Source organism: Nicotiana tomentosiformis, chromosome 7 (assembly GCF_000390325.3).
Source record: "Nicotiana tomentosiformis chromosome 7, ASM39032v3, whole genome shotgun sequence".
NCBI lineage: Eukaryota > Viridiplantae > Streptophyta > Magnoliopsida > Solanales > Solanaceae > Nicotiana > Nicotiana tomentosiformis.
This window is the reverse complement of record NC_090818.1, coordinates 1954845-1973012: the sequence shown is the minus strand read 5'-3', so window position 1 is coordinate 1973012 and position 18168 is coordinate 1954845. Positions and strand designations below refer to the sequence as shown.

Here is an 18168-nt window from a genome sequence, read left to right as displayed (position 1 = left end):
TAATATAGTCCATGTCATCTGCTTAAATTAGGGCGACCGGCTCTGAATCGTCTAAAATTTTGCGGGCCCATCAGAAATGATCTAATGAACAATAGTCATAGGTTCGCTATGATCGTTCCTCGTTTTTGGCATTTTAGGTTCATAAATGACCTAATGATTAATAGTCATGCGTTCGCCATGACCGTTCTTCATTTTTTGGCATTTTATGGTCATAAAATAGGAATTTATGACGATTTATAATTTTTCGTGTGCTATAGTCCACGCCATCTGCATAAATTCGGGCGACTGGCCCCTAATCGCCTAAATTTTTGCGGGCCCATTAGAAATGACCCGATGAGCAATAGTCATGGGTTCGCCATGACCGTTCCTCATTTTTTGGCATTTTAAGGACATAAAACGGGAATTCAAGACGATTTTTAAATTTTTATGTGCTATAGTCTACGTCATCTGCATTCATTCGGGCGACCGACTCCGAATCGCCTAAAATTTTACGGGCCTATCTGAAACAACCCAATGAATGATATCGTGGGTTCGCCATGACTATTCCTCGCTTTTCTGCGTTTTAGGTCCATAAAACAGGAGCTAATGACGATTTCCATAAAACGCCATCTCTATTAATTCGGGCGACCGGCAATGAATCGTTTAAAATTTTGCTGGCCTATCATAAACCACCTAATGAACAATAGTTATGGGTTTGCCATGACCTTTCCTCATTTTTAGCATTTTAGGGCCATAATATAGGAATTCATGACGATTTCCAAATTTTTGTGTATTATAGTCCACGCCATCTACATAAATTCGGGCGATCGGTCCCAACTCGCCTACAATTTTCCGGGCCCATTAGAAACGACCTAATGAATAGTCATGGGTTCGCCATGACCATTCCTTATTTTTTGGTGTTTTAGGGACATAAAACAAAAATTCATAACGATTTCCAAATTTTCGTGTGCAATAGTCCATGCCATTTGCATGAATTTGGGCGACCTACTCCGAATCGCCTAAAATTTTGCGGGCCCATCAGAAACGACCCAATGAACAATAGTCATAGGTTCGCCATGACTGTTCCATATTTTTTGGTATTTTAAGGCCATCAAACAGGAATTCAGGGCGATTTGCAATAGTCCACGCCATATGCATGAATTGGGGCGACCGGCTCCAAATCACCTAAAATATTACGGGCCCATCAAGAGCGTTTTAATGAACAATAGTCATCGGTTCGCCATGATCGTTCCTCATTTTTTGGCATTTTGGACCATAAAACAGGAATTCATGACGATATCCAAATTTTCATGTGTTATAACTATGCCATTTGCATGAAATCGGGCGACCTACTCCGAATCGCCTAAAAATTTTCGGTCCCATCAGAAACGACCTAATAAACAATAGTCAAAGTTCGCCATGATGACTCTACTTTTTTGAAGTTTTAGGGCCATAAAACAGGAATTTAGGATGATGTGAAATTTTTCGTTTGCAATATATAGTCCACGCCATCTACATGAATTCGGGCGACCAATCCCGACTCGCCTAAAATTTTGCGGTCCCATTAGAAACAGCCTAATGAACAATAATCATGGGTTCGTCATTACCGTTCCTTATTTTTGGCGTTTTAGGGACATAAAACGAAAATTCATGATGATTTCCAAATTTTCGTGTGCAATAGTCCATGCCATTTGCATGAATTCGGGCGACCTACTACGAATCGCCTAAAATTTTGCGGGCCTATCAAAAATGACCTAATGAACAATAGTCATGTGTTCGTCATGACCGTTCCATATCTTTTGGCAGTTTAGGGCCATAAAACAGGAATTCGGGACGATTTGTAATTTTTCGTGTGCTATACTCCATGCCATATGCATGAATTCGGGCGACCGACCCTAAATCACCTAATATTTTTTGGGCCCAATAGAAACGATCTGAACAATAGTCATGGGTTAGCCATAATCGTTCCTCTTTTTTTTGTCATTTTAGGGCCTAAAATAGGAATTCAAGACGATTTCTAAATTTTCGTGTGCTATAGTCGACGCAATGTGCATGAATTCGGGCAACTAGCTCCGAATGAACTAAAATTTTGCGGGCCCATCATAAACTACCTAATGAACAATAGTCATGTGTCGTAAACAACTTATCTTAAAAGTAATTTTTTAACAAAAAGTTATTTCTTAAATAAATCTTATAATTTGAAAGTCAACTTAGTCTTAAAAAAATTGTAAACTATCAATAGATATTAATTTGTTGTAAAAACATTCACTTATTATAGCAAGTTATGTATAGCAATTTTTAAGTGATTTAATAGTATAAAAAAATTAGGTTATCAATATGTAGAAATTGAATTTCTTTTAAACTAGGTACATTCAATCTTGGTTAGTTTAGCTATTGTGCTTCAAAACACTGTGGTGAAGAAAGGTTTGTAAATTTAATTTGAACTTACTTGGCGTCGTTGATGATGACATGAAGCCTATTATCAGCAAAGGCTTCTTGATTTGCCGTAAGGTGTTTACGGCAAATATTCACAACTTCCTGCAAAATAGACAATTTAACACACTTTCCACAAGTTATATTTTTTGACTTTGCAAGGAGCTATGGTGATTAACTATAATTAAGCAAGTAGGTTGATGAGATTTATAACACAATTATTTAATATATTAAAAAAGAATTAATTAAAATAACCCTCCATCCAATTGTATTAACTAAAAATAGCCTACACACATATATAATCCACGTATAATATATATCGAATCGTGTGTAATTATTATATAATTTATGTATATCGATAAAGAAAAGTGCTACAGTCCACGCTATTTGTATTAATTCGGGCGACCGGCTCTGAATAGTCTAAAATTTTGCGGGTCTATCATAAACCACCTAATGAACAATAGTTATGGGTTCGCCATGACCGTTCCTCGTTTTTTAGCGTTTGAGGGCCATAATATTGGAATTCAAGACGAATTCCAAATTTTCGTGTGCTATAGTCCACGCCATCTACATGAATTTGGGCGACCGGTCCCGACTCGCCTAAAATTTTGCGGGCCCATTAGAAATGGCCTAATGAACAATAGTCATGGGTTCGTCATGACCGTTCCTTATTTTTGGCATTTTAAGGATATAAAACGAAAATTCATGACGATTTATAAATTTTCGTGTGCAATAATCTATGCCATTTGCATGAATTCGGGAGACCTACTACGAATCACCTAAAATTTTACGGGCCCATAAAAAATGACTTAAGGAACAATAGTCATCGGTTCTCCATGACCATTCCTTATTTATTGGCATTTCAGGGCCATAAAATGGGAATTTAGGACAATTTTCAAATTTTTGTGTGTTATAGTTTACGCCATCTGCATGAATTCGGGCCATTAGAAAAACCTTTTTTCTAACTTTTTGCGGGCCCATAAAAAACTACCTAATGAACAATAGTCATAGGTTCGCCATGACTGTTCCATATTTTTTGACCTACTTTGAATCGCTTCGCCATGACCATTTCTCGTTTTTTGGTATTTTAGGGCTATAAAAATAGGAATCCCCACAATTCTCATATTTTCGTGTGCTATAGCTCACGCCATCTACATCTATCCGGACGATCGGACCCGAATCGTCCAAAATTTTGCTGGCCCATCAAAAACGACCTAAGGAACAATATTCATCGGTTCTCCGTGACCGTTCCTTATTTATTGGCATTTCAGGGCCATAAAATGGGAATTTAGGATGATTTCCAAATTTTTGTGTGTTATAGTTTACGCCATCTACCTTAAATTCGGGCGACCGATCCCGACCTAACTTAAATTTTTGCGGGCCCATTAGAAACGGTCTAATGAACAATAGTCATGGGTTCGTCATGACCGTTCCTTATTTTTGGCGTTTTAGGGGCATAAAACGAAAATTCGTGATGATTTTCAAATTTTCGTGTGCAATAGTCCATGCCATTTGCATGAATTCGGGCGACCTACTCCGAATCACCTAAAATTTTACGCGCTCATAAAAAATGACCTAATGAACAATAGTCATAGGTTCGCCATGACTGTTCCATATTTTTGGCGTTTTAGGGCCATCAAACAGGAATTCAGGACGATTTGCAATAGTCCACGCCATATGCATGAATTGGAGCGACCGGCTCCAAATCACCCAAAATATTACGGTACATCAGAAATGTTCTAATGAGCAATAGTCCTCGGTTCGCCATGATCGTTTCTCATTTTTTGGCATTTTTGGACCATAAAATAGGAATTCATGACGATGTCTAAATTTTCATGTGCTATAATCATGCCATTTGCATGAATTCGGGCGACCAACTCCGAATCGCCTAAAATTTCTCGGTCCCATCAGAAACGACCTAATAAACAATAGTCATAGGTTCGCCATGACCATTCCACTTTTTTGAAATTTTAGGGCCATAAAACAGGAATTTAGGACGATGTGAAAATTTTCATGTGCTACAGTCCATGCCATATTAATTCGAGCGACCGGCTCCGAATCATCTAAAATTTTGCGAGCCTATTAGAAACAACCTAGTGAATAATAGTCCTGGATTTTCCATGACCGTTCCTCATTTTTTGGCGTTTAGGGCCATAAAATAGGAATTTAGAACGATTTGCAATTTTTTATGTGCTATAGTTCACGTCATCTGAATGAATTCGGGCGACATGGCCCGAATCGCCAACAATTTTGCGGGCCCATCAGAAATGATCTAATGAATAATAGTCATGGGTTCGCCATGATCGCTCCTTATTTTTTGGTATTTTTGGGCCATAAAACTGAAATTCATCCAATTCATAGATTTTCGTGTGCTATATAGCTCACGCTGTGTGCATGCATCCGGGCGACCGGATTCGAATCATCTAAAATTTTGTCGGCCCATCAAAACGATCTAAGGAACAATAATCATCGCTTCGCCATGACCGTTTCTCGTTTTTTGGTGTTTTAGGACTATGAAACAGGAATTTCAAACGATTCCCATATTTTCGTGTGCTATAGCCTATACCATCTGCATGCATCTGGGCGACCGGACCCGAATCGCCTAAAATTTCGCCTATATTTTGTTTATTTTAGTTTCATACTTATGCTCATATTCAATGGCGTAGCCACCCAATGTCAAGGGTTGTCAAATGCACACTTTTCGCCAAAAAATTATAATGCGTATATAAATTAAATACTACTTTATATGATTATATATTATATTTTGAACACCCTTAACATAGTTAAGAGAGGCAGTCCAGCGGTTCAGAGTGTTCAAAGTGACGTGTTGTTCATGGGTTCAAAGTTCTATTGATTTTATTTGCCAAAACTAAACAGAGACTTTATATGATTATATATTATATTTTGAACACCCTTAACATAGTTAAGAGATGCAGTCCAGCGGTTCAGAGTGTTCAAAGTGACGTGTTGTTCATGGGTTCAAAGTTCTATTGATTTTATTTGTCAAAAGTAAACAGAGACCACCACGTGTTGTGGTCTATTTGATTCCTTTTCAATCTAAAAAAATTCCTAATAAAATAACACTTTAAATTTAAAATTGGGTAGAAATAAACAACTTATCTTAAAAGTAAATTTTTAACTAAAGATATTTCTTAAATAAGTCTTATAATTTGAAAGTCAAGCTCTATAAAAATTTCTTCAATAAAAGCTCTCTACAAACTACAAACCTCTCGACTCTCTTTTTTCTCTTGTTTTATGCTTGCTTTTATTAATAAAATTTCTAATATTGTCTTCCTGTTATTATAATTTTGATTTATAAAATTATATTTCTATTAAAATTGTTTTTATTGTTTAGCTAAATATTGCGTAATATGATTTAAAAAATTTAATACACCATTCATCGACAAAAACAATTATAGACTTGTTCAAAGTTTAAACACCTTTGACGGAATTCCTAGCTACGCCACTGCTCATGGTACTTAATAACACTCAAAATAATTCATAGAAATTAAACACTATCAGCTGCAAGCAGTCCATGTCCAAAGAGGAACTTCTCATTCTCTTCTGTTAAAATATTTGTCTCATTCAGGAGCCTACAACAAGGAAAGAAAATAAATTTTAGTCATTTAACAAACAAATAAACGTGATGTTGTCAACATATGAATGAGTCAAATTAATGACTAAACTCTTTATTTGTATTATCTATATTGCCAAATTATTTACGCAAATCATCATCATAAAATAATGTGTTGAATAACCATTAACCCCTTTCTACTACTTTTTTATTTCTTTTTTATTAATAGAACCTAAAAGATAAAAGTATATCGACTTCCAATTCTGGCATCATAATATGCAAAACTTCGACATTGCTTTAATCGGAATTTTGCAACTAAAATATCCAAGTAAAACAAATTAGTAAAGTAATAAAAATCGGTTGTTAGTGGTGGCAAAATGGATTAAAAAAATAGTTTCCATCAATATTATCCACTAAAAAAAGTGGTGGATAATGTACTTTTTAAAAACGGGTCAAATATAGATAAGAACAATATTATCTACTTAGAAAATGGATAATCATTTGATAACTAATGGGTTTAACTTTTATATTTGTAAAGATTCAAATTGGGTTTTCCTCCGGCTTGGAATACTAGGAATTCTCCCTTCAGTGATCATATTCAAAATGTCATGAATAATATGGTTATCCGTATTATATATGGGGCGAGTCGGATAATTTATCCGTTTTTACATTACCCGTTTCTAACCCGCCCATATTCTACCCGACTCGCCCGTCGCCGCCCCTAAGTTGTTATAAATATTTGACGAAATATTTGAATATTAAAAATCAACAATAATTTGTCAGCATTAGTTTGAGCAAATATATTATTTCAGAAAAATCATTTTTCCACTCCTAATGAAAATTATTTTTTTTGAATTTTTTTTTGTATAATCAAACATTGAAAAATGATTATATATCGAGACTTACGATGTATCAACAGTTTTGTTCATAACGGTACGAGAAAGCATGAAATCAGCATCAAGATACTGAAGCTCTCCATTAATCCTCTCTTTAATCCTCTTCTCAAGAACCTCAGCATCTAGTTTAAATGGTTGATCCGAAGCCTATAGGAAAATTAATTATAATTAAGCTATTGATTATGAAACTAAACAAGAGTTAATTAGAAATTTGAACAAAAGATAGATGAGGGATTATACCAAAACCCATCCACGTGTATCAGCAAAAGATGGCACATGAGCAGTGTAAGCTATAACATCTGCAATATAACATCATTAAGCTAAGCATTAACTGTGGAATACACAGGATTTTTTGTAAGCAATATTAACATCGGAGAAAATTAACAAATAAGTAAATTAATATAATAATAAGCAGTATTCCTTTTTATATTTGTACTAAATAACTTCATATTACTTATTATTTATATATACATATTTAGTATTTTAAAAAATCAACGAAGCGATCTCACGTGACGTCGCTTAGGGCTAAGTCAATCTACTCTAATGGGTTAATTAGGACAGATATGAGACGGCTTTTAAATGGTAGCTGAATCAGTGATCCGAAAGTATAACGGAGGATTATATTATAAAACTTAGTCAAAAGTAAAGAGATGAATTTGGTATTATTTTCTTGAAAATATCAGTTCTCCTATTGAAATCAAGAGAAGAGAGGAATTGTAACATTGGTCATCCAATAACAAGATCAAATGAAGTGTTAAATATGGTAGAATTACACTTGAAGACTTGTTTAGTAGTGTTGTAAATTGATGAGAACAATCCCTTATGTGAGAGAATTCCAGCAAAACCAGCCTGCAACAATCACAGTCTGGTAAGTTTTGCTTGGTATATTAACATATTCTGTACAGTTCAAAAGTTATCCGATACCTGTATTGGTCGGACATAGCATGTATTTCATTTAAATTAGTCAAGATGCGCGCAAACTGGCCTCGAACACCACGATTATTAAAAAAAGAAAAGGATTGTGAAGAGAGAAATGAAAAAACCTGAGTGACAAAGATGCCATTTTCATTGAGTTTGGGCTTAATGACACTTTCATAGAAAGATTTAAAGTAGAGATGATTGCAAGGCCCTCCTTCTCGAGTATCAGAGAGATCTCCCGCTATCACATCATACTTCGACTCGCTCTTTTCTAACTCCATCCTTTCACATGCACAAACAAGCCGTTAACCAAATACTTTAACTTATAGTATGCACTAATAATAATATAAATTTGGAAATTCTAACCAGAGTTTTAATGATAAACGAGCGGTGAAAGCATACAAAAAATAGTGTGGTTTCCATCGCTTAGATTTAGTGCGATAAGGTGCACCACAGAGATGATAAGAAGCACCCCTCAATCGATAGGTCAAAGACAAAATATAGTATACCAGTGTCAACCTAGCTAGTCTAATCTTTAAGAAAATCGGGGTCTTTTCCACATAGCAGGCGTCAACTTAGTCTAAAACAAATTGTAAACTATCAATAGATATTAATAATATAAATTTATAAATTCTAACCATAGTTTTAATAATTAATAACGGGCAGTGAAGCATACAAAGATAGTGAGGTTTCCATCGCTTAGATTTAGTGCGATAGGGCGCACCACATAGACGATAAGAAGCACCCCTCAATCGATAGGTGAAAGACCGAAATATAGTACTAGCGTCAACTTAGTCTATTCTTTGAGAAAATTAGGGTCTTTTCCGCATAATAGCGTCAACTTAGTATACAAAAAATTGTATAACTATCAATAGATATTAATTTGTTGTAAAAATATTCACTTATTATAGCAAGTTATATATAGTTATTGTTAAGTGATTTGATAGTATAAAAAAAATTACATTATCAATATGTAGAAATTGAATTCCTTTAAATATTGTGGTGAAGAAAGGTTTGTAAATTTAATTTGAACTTACTTGGCGTCGTTGATGATGACATGAAGCCTATTATCAGCAAAGGCTTCTTGATTTGCCGTAAGGTGTTTACGGCAAATATTCACAACTTCCTGTAAATACACAATTTTATCACACTTTCCACAAATTATGTAATTTTGACATGCAAGGAGCTTTGGTGATTAATTATAAGCAAGTTGGTAATTAAATATGTTTAAGAAAATTAATTAAAATAGCCGTCTATCAAATCGCTTTAATAAAAAATAACCAACGGATGTATAATATACATACATATATATATATATATATATATATATATATATATATATATATATATATATATATATATATATAAATCAGGGGTGGATCTATAGCCCAGTGTATGGGGCACGTGAACACATGATCTTTCCGTCAAACTAGGTATTTTATATAAATATTTTTTAAGAATTGATTAAATATTACATATTGGCACGCATGCTCCAAAAAAGGCCAAATTGTGCACTTTGTTGAATGCTAAGTTATTTACCTACAGGAATAGGGATCAATTCCCACTTAATACTTTTATTTTATTTTTTTCCTTTTTAGTAGTGCACATATGTTATAAAAATCCTAGATCCGCCTCTGTATCTAATCATGTATTTATATATACTTATTAAAAAAAGTAAACAATAAATTTGGCCGGCTATTTGTCTAAATAAAAAATAAAGAAATATATAAAGAAATAAATACATAAATACTCCCGAACTCAAAGCAACTGAATGTAATTTAAGCATTCACCAAATAATTAATCCAAACTGAGATTCCATTTGATTAAATAATAAAATGATAGACTACAAAAAAGAAATAGAAGAGAATGGTCATAAATCATACTTGATCAATATCAGACATTACAACTTTCTCAATGCTGTAATGCTTAAGAGCCTCTCTTGCAGCTGATCCTTCCCCACCTCCCATAATAAACACTGTTTTGGGCCTGATCATCAATCCAATTCAAAAGAGAAAAAAATTAAAGGGTATTATCACTTTTAGCCCGCATAAGAAACTATTTACATTCGATAGCCGAAAAGGTTTGTAAAATTTGTATAATTTTTGTATATATATATACAAACAAAAAATAATATTTTTCGGTTATTATTTTGAGAATGACTATACAATATCATTTTCCCAAAAAAGAATCAGAACAACTTTCAGAACAGAACAATTATAATTTTAAAGTCGCGCCGAATACACCCACTAAGGGAGGTAGACTGCTCCATACCAAGAAGATTTTCACTTATGGTGCTTAAACCGAAAATTCTAGATAAGGGTGAAGTGATCTTAATCATCCTACGACGTAACACAATATGAAAAAACTAGGCCAAATAGGTGTACGGCCCCTTAAAGTTGGCTCCAGTTTCCATTTTGATACTTTAACTAAGTTCAGTACATATTGGAACTTTAATTTCAATATAAATGTACCTATTGAACTCATATGCTAACATGACGTAATGTCTGTAATTACATGCTCTTTTGAGAGCGTGGAAAGAAAAAGATAAGTAAATACTCCTTAATTCTAATTTTTTTCTCTTCTCTCCTTAATCTTATTGTTTGCCACCATCATCTCTAGCACGACTCAACCATAGCCAATACCTTTGACAGAAAATTCCATCCCTACTGGTCCACATCACTGCCCAATCACCTAAACTTAGAAGCCTCTCCATTGTTGAGAATTTTACTCCAACAGTCTAAGTTTAATCACAATTTTGAACTCTAATTTCGTGGGGTTAACCATAGACTATTATTGTCTATCTCGATTTTGAGATTTAGGGAATAAATTTGGAGTTCTAATTTCATTTGAGTTGGAATTTGTTGGCTAAAACCGTTTGCTGCATGAGAATTAATTTGAGGAGAAACTTTGACCTCCATTAAAGAAGCTTCGAGCTTGAATTAAAAAAAAAAAGATATAAAAACTTTGACCAGAAATCAATTGGGTGTTATAGATTCTTGTTGGAAACATTTTTGAAAACATTTTAAGCCGATCGAATTGGGTTTTGGTTCGAATTTTTCAGAGCCTTCATTGCGAGAAAGACGACTTGGCTTCCTTGAATTCATACCTATTTTTTGAATTTAATTACTGATTTATGTTCGAATTTACGAATATGTTTATTTCAATTGGTTGTTGTTTGCTCAGATTAGTAATTGTGTGTGGTTCTACTTGTTATTTGGAGAAAACGAGGAAGGGGTTCAACGAGCCGGTGAGGAGTTGGGGACGATGGTGGGACGATGGTAGGTAGGGGGGGTGCAACGAAGGTGTTGTGGAGGGCCTTTTTCTTTTTTTTTCTCTTCGAATTTGATTATTTTTGTCTTACTTACATGTCATTTTCTCATTGGTCTTGTTTGCCAAGTAGATAGCAAGTGATATTCACGCTCCAAACACAATGTAGAATTATTAAATTTGTGTTTAATCGGTACATTTTTATTGAAGTTAAAGTGTTCAATAGGTACTGAGTTTAGTTAAAATATCAAAATGAAAACTGGAGCCAACTTTAAGGACCGCCTAGATATTTGGCCAAAAAACTAATATAAAACGAAAAATAGAATATACAGTACATAAAGATAGATCTATGAAAAATATAAGTACTTGTCATGAAGTAAGAGAGCAGGATGGACTAAGCTTTCATGGTATATAAACTCGTCATTTTCAGCACTTTGCATTTTTCCATCAATCACCAAAACCTGCATATCATTCATATATACATATCCATATATTAAAATCCTAAAATAAGATTAGAAAATTTCAATTTTAATTTTGGGGTAGTTTTGTTATAGCCAACCTTTCCAAAGTGCTTTGTGTCTAAAAGTGCCACATCTTGAAACTTGGTGGTACCTTTGTACATGACACTGCAACATTTCATGGTTAAACTCAACGAAATCAGGAATTTCGTCAAGGGGTTTCATTCAAAAAAATAAAATAAAATATATATATATATATATTTGACATATATATACAGTATAAGTTTTCGGCGACGGATGTTCAATTGACCACCCTTTGCTGGCTGTAGCTACCCCCTTGATTAGACTTGTTTGTTGGTATAGCAAGAAATTGTTTTTCTTCTGAAAAGGGAAACTTTGTGTTTAAATTGAGAATTTTTCAAGTGTTGCATTACCTGTTTATGGCTAAAGACCATTTGAGATCAGCTTCAAGAGACTCTTCAAACCATTGAATATTCTTCCCGTTTTCCTCACAACTCTCAAAAGTGACATTTGAGTGAACAATTTCTTTGTCACTTATTTGCTCCATTCTTCAATTAGAAAAAAGAAAATGCAAAGACCATAAAATGAAAGTTCTATTTATATGGGACAATAGGATATACACTCTGATTATTATATAAAGATATATAGATGTCAAACTTGTACATCATGTCAAATTTATTTCTCGATTGAAGATTATATAAATCTGATCCCTTTTTTCATGTGAACATAGACAATCAAGTCAAATTTTTGGATAATGAATTATTTACTACTTTTTATTTTATCTATTCTTCATTACGTACTTGTCCTAAATGTTGCAAAATATGGATTTGAGTAATCCAACTTATAGGGGAGGTGGGTTGGGGTTGGAGGACATGAGGAAAAATAAATTAAATGCGTCATACATTTTTTTTATTCGTCAACAATTAACTCATTCTAAACAATCAATTTATATTGTTAATACTCTTTCCGATAACATCTATTTTTCATCTTACAAAACTGAAATTGTTAAAAAAAAATACATAACATTTTAAAAAATAAGACATAATTTGTTACTGTTTTCAAATCTATTCTCATTGTTTTAATTAGCTGTGTTAATTAAGATAGATGCTTGAGGATAGATAGAGGTAGTTTCGTAATGTTAAATTCATGTTCCCAAACAAATTTTTAGTAGTTCATAAAATGTTTTATCTTCTTCATAATTTATAAACTGTTATTTACGATTTTGGAATGGATAAAAGATTGTCTTGGTCGATCAAAATAGTGTATTCCGAAGTGAGGAAATCGTCGCAGTTATGGCAAACTAATAAATGGAAGTCATTGCTTAAGGAATATAGGAAAATAAAATCACCAGAATATTTAATTTCACTTTCATTTTTCATACTCAAAAATGACAAACATAACAAGCAAAAACATAATCATAAAACAAATCACCAGGATGTTTAATGGGTGTTTGGACATAAGAATTGTAAAAATTACAAAAAAAAAGTGAAAAGAATTTAAGTGAAAATAGTATTTGAGAATTAGAGTTGTGTTTTGACATTAATAAAATTTGGAGTTATTTTTAAATTTTTGTGAGTGATTTGAAATGAAAATTTTGAAAAACGGATTTTTGGAGTTTTTCAAGTTTTCAAAAAATTCTGAAATTCAACTTCAAGTGAAATTTGAATTTTTCGTGGACAAACAATGATTCCGAGAAAAAAGTGAAAATTTTCTTATGGCCAAACGGGCCCTTAATTTCACTCCCCATTTTTCACTCAGAAAATGACGAGCATAAAAAAAATTCTACACAAAAATATAATCTAGGTACTCGTTACAGGTAACAAATAGATCAAATAGATACTATTTGTTGATCCATTTACATTATTTTCTGCCCAGTTACTCCATACCAAACATCTAGAATTTTAGTTGAACAAGTGACAAAAATAAGAAAACTGAAACTTTGTAAGAAACATTCAAGTCTAAGTAAAGCTGGAAAACCATAACACTCTAAGAACACAATATCCACATGCTAAATAAAAAAAGAAAGAGAGAGTACTAAATAATTCGATTCAGCTTTTTCTGCTGCTAATACAAAACTCTTAATCAATCAAAAGTGTAGGGGTCGACTTGTTCAATTTTAATAATTCTATATAAGCATTTTTTATTTCGTATAAGCTACCCCACACTTCCTTCAAGTCTTCCCAAATTGTGATTTTTGAAGATAAAATTGAAAAATGATATTTGAAGTTTAAAACTAAATTGGGACATGCATTTCTCTTGAAAAAATAATACAATTTTATAAGAGAAAATAAATTTTTACTTGGGACAAAATTGAACTCATCTTAAAAAATTTAGTTTAATATATAACCAAACACTTACTTTGAAAACTTCAAAATATAAGAAAGGAAAATTAATCTGTCAATAAAAACTGTAATTAATATTTGACCAAGCTTTTCAACTGTTTCTGATTCCCCTCAAACTTGACCAAACACCTGAATTTTAGGCCAAAAACACTTTTAGCCGAAAAAAGCACTTTTGGCCCAAAAAAAAAGGGCTTGACCAAACAGGAAGTCTTCCCAAGTTTCAAAAGTTAAATCAAACTCTTCCATGTTAAAAACTTTTACGGGGAAAAAAATAAGCGCTTCACATAGTGCAAATTGCTGTAAGCACACACACTAGGTTTAAAATACAAAATCTCCATGAGTTAATACAGGTGCGATCACTGATGAAACAGCAAAGACAAATGAACGCACCACGGAAAAAATGGCTAAAATTGATAGAGCAAAAGTTTAATTTAAGCATTACGATTGTCGATGTAACAAATAGCAATTCCCCAAACATGTCTCTATATATAGAGTACCCAGCGTTGATAAAACAAAACTAACACTCAACTTAAACAAAATACAGTATTTAGAAAATTGTTAAGATGATGAAACTGAATCTAGCCGTCTACATAATTGGAACAGGAACCTCAATGTCAACAACTGGCACCACTGGTGGAGGAATGTTGTATTCTTCTTCATCCTTGGGAGTATGGATTGTGACAAGATCTGGAAGGGGTGTTGTTGGACCTTGCTTTCCTTTGGGATCCCAATCAAGCATAATCTTGACCTTGATGCCCAGTACTCCCTACAGAACAAAAGAAAAATCAAAATCACATCAGAAACCAGAATGACATAATAAATAAAAAGCAACCACCAGGAACAGCAAAACTAAAGCGCCAAGTGATCTAAACTTTACCTGTCTCATGAGAATGTGCCTAACAGCAGAGTCAATATACTCTTTCACTGGCTGCCCAGAAGAAATCATGTAACCATCTTTGAACTTCATGGACTTGGCACGCTGAGCTCTCAATTTTCCACTAACAATCACCTGAATAAAGTATCTGTGAGGAACTAGTACAATCTAATAGTCATGTCATGAGCAGATAGAGAATTGAAGCAGCATACCTCACATCCCTTGGCTCCACTCTCCATGATAAACCTCAGGACACCATAGCATGCCCTGATAATGTTTTTGAGGATACTTGTTAGAGCAACACAAATAATAATTAACCTAGTCAAACAACAACAACCCAGTATAATCCCACTAGTAGGGTCTGGGGAGGGTAGTGTGTACGCAGACTTTAGCCCTACCCTGGGGTAGAAAGGTTGTTTCCGATAGACCCTCGGCTCCCTCCCTCCAAGAACTCCCCACTTTGTTCTTGGGGTGACTCGAACTCACAACCTCTTGGTTGGAAGTGGAGGGTGCTCACCACTAGAGCAACCCAGTCCAATTAAGCATGTTGCAAACCAAGGATAGAGGTGTAAAAATTACAACTCATACATCTTTAGCCTGCTTCAGCTGATATAGTCATCTTCCGACACAAATTTGATACAAGTAAAATCTATTTGCTTTATAGATGACAGGAGGCATGGATTACTAAATTGCACATAGAAACACATATGGAAACAAATGAAGCATGTTGCAAACCAAGGTCAGAGGTGTAAGAAGTTACAACTCAGAAAATGTCTTCAGCATGCTTCAGCTGATATAGTCATCTTCCGACACAAATTTAGTACAAGGTAAACCTATTTGCTTATAAATGACAAGAGGCATGGAGGACTAAATTGCACATAGAAACACATGGAAACAAATTAAGCATGTTGCAAACCAAGGTCAGAGGTGTAAGAAGTTACAACTCAGAAAAAGTCTTTAGCATGCTTCAGCTGATATAGTCATCTTCCGACACAAATTTAGTACAAGGTAAATCTATTTGCTTTATAGATGACAAGCACAGGCGATCGAGATACGATTGAACTCTAAATTGAACTGTAAATATCTAAAAACACCTAGTTCCAAGTTAACGCAGCAGAACAATCTTTACAAATATGTCCTCGCCAAGATTACTGCATAAGACTAAATTACAACATGAGAATGATGGCATGGAGGACTATAACTCTAGTCATCATCCGACACATGATTGGTATTAGAAAACCAATTTGCTTTGTGGATGACATGGAACCTTCTGAGAAATCCAAGACGCTGCTCTTCTTATACAAAAACATTACTAACCTTAGCTCGTGAGGACCATAAATTAATGAACAAAAATTGAAAAAGACACAAGACATGTAGAGACTAATATTTTAGCAGAGAAAAGCATTGCAGAAAGTAAAGGCACAAGCATATCATTATCTTTTACAAGTTAGAGTAACAAAGTGGAAGAGCACAAGTCACTAGCACAAAGCAAAATGTAACATATGGCAGATAGATTGAAAATTACCTCCTAACAGCAAGACCACCAAGGAGCTTGTATCGAAGTGACTCAGCCTGAGCAACAGCACACAGTCCTCTGTTGTTAACCTTTTCAGCATACAGCTCAACAGTGCCCTCTTTAAAGTTGAATCTCTTCTGGACAACTGATGTCAACTCCCTGATCCTCCTTCCCTTCTCACCTAATAAAACCAAATGTACCAATAATCAATCACACACACAAAATATATTCAGATTACTACCAAAAAGACTTAGATCCATTCTATACACACTACTTGTCAAAGGAAAGCAGTATCGCACAGCTGCATTAATCTAAGGAAATATATGACCAAATACATGATGATGAGAGAACAACTTCTTCAATCACTTTTCCTCCTTGCTTATTCCTTTACTTATAAAACCAAAAGAGGTACTCCTAATAAGGATATAAGTAGCATTATTCATTCTCTTTCACCCTCTAATTTATGTGACACTTTTACATTTAATATGTCACAAAAAGAATTGATATATTCTCTCTTTCAAAACAATTCAACTTTAATAAACTTGTCATTTTACCTTAATTACATTTTTTATAGCCACAAAAATGTCTACATCATATAAAATGCTAAACAATTTACTTTACACTTGTCGTTTTACCTAAATGAAATGACTTTTAGCCACACAAATGTCTATATCATATAAAATGGAACGGAGGAATCAGTATCCAATCAAACCACAAATACAGAAGCATGCTGCTGGAGATAACATAAGCCCAAAAGTTCATTTTAAACATACGCTATCTATTGGATCTGTTAGTTAACACACAGAAAATTATAATTAAGAACCTTACAACTAGTTACAAAAATAGTCAAACACAAATTACCACATAAATAGCAGTTCAAGTCAAAAAATGAATAACCACTGCGATAAAAATTCATAACGAAGAAGGTTAAAGGGGCTACCGAGAACATTCTGAGTACGAGTGGCTCTGATGATGATTTCAGTCCTCATAGGAGTAACCCTAACCTCCACTCCAGAGTATCCGTCCTCAGCCAACTCACGTGTCAACACCTCGTTCAGCTCGGCGAAGAATACGCCATCGGCAACAAACTGAAACGGCCAAATGTATTAATAACTTTTCAAATAAATTCACAAATGTGATATCTATACACACAGGGTGAAAACAAATTACAAACCTTTCGCTTTTTGCTAATCTGAGTAGCCATCTTTGCTTTCGAAGTTTTGAAAGCCTAGCAGATAGAACCACTAAGCTCAGGTTCGGCGTTGGATTTTGCAAGCGATATGCAGTATAGGGTTTTTCACCTTCTGTGGCATGCTTATATATATGGTGAAACCTAGGGTTATGTTACTGGGCTTTCTTTTGGGTCAGAACAATTAAAGGCCCAGGCTATAAAACGCACTCGTACCTTGTATTAAATTAGGCGACTTACCGACAAAATGGCATGGCGTAGCCATTTTAACGGCTGGCTATCCAAAAATAGCCACCATCGCTAGTGTAATCAATTTCTAGCCATTTTAACTTAAAATATATTAATAAATGACATTTTTGCCCTTGTCCCTTTTAACGTCCTATTGAGTTACTTTTCGTTTTTTAATCGCTTTTCGCTTTCTTTTTAGAGCAGTGTACGGATTTCGCTTCGTGAGAGCACTTTCTTCGAATTTTAGTCTGGGTAAGTGTTGTTTTTATAGTAATGTGTTTGAATTTTCATTGATATTGTTGTTTTGTTTGTTTTAATTTTGATTTTCGTACTGTTAGCGTTTAAATATTTATGGTATTTTAACATCTATGATTTTATTTTTCTCTGTTCAGTAGTTCGTCTTATTTCTGATAATTTTATCACTATGTTATTAGTTTTATGTTGTAATGTTGTAATCGTTGCGTAACTTGTTT

The 18168-nt window shown here is 34.0% G+C and overlaps 2 protein-coding genes across 2 annotated transcripts; both read right to left on the bottom strand.

The window, feature by feature from the left end:
• Positions 1 to 5820: 5820 nt before the first annotated feature.
• LOC104106389 (thermospermine synthase ACAULIS5-like) lies at positions 5821 to 12093 on the bottom strand. Its single transcript, XM_009614932.4, has 10 exons — positions 11960 to 12093; positions 11627 to 11693; positions 11434 to 11528; positions 9684 to 9786; positions 8838 to 8926; positions 7926 to 8082; positions 7656 to 7731; positions 7123 to 7181; positions 6893 to 7029; positions 5821 to 6005 (listed from the first exon to the last, which is right to left on the bottom strand). Exons 1-10 carry the CDS (start codon positions 12091 to 12093, stop codon positions 5921 to 5923), a joined length of 1002 nt encoding a protein of 333 aa, XP_009613227.1. The 3' UTR covers positions 5821 to 5920.
• Positions 12094 to 14302: 2209 nt separating this feature from the next.
• LOC104106388 (small ribosomal subunit protein uS3x-like) lies at positions 14303 to 17612 on the bottom strand. The gene is made up of 6 exons (XM_009614931.4): positions 17453 to 17612; positions 17219 to 17366; positions 16288 to 16459; positions 14975 to 15029; positions 14766 to 14897; positions 14303 to 14654 (listed from the first exon to the last, which is right to left on the bottom strand). The coding sequence occupies exons 1-6, from the start codon at positions 17480 to 17482 to the stop codon at positions 14475 to 14477; spliced, it is 717 nt and encodes a 238-aa protein (XP_009613226.1). The 5' UTR covers positions 17483 to 17612; the 3' UTR covers positions 14303 to 14474.
• Positions 17613 to 18168: the final 556 nt, after the last annotated feature.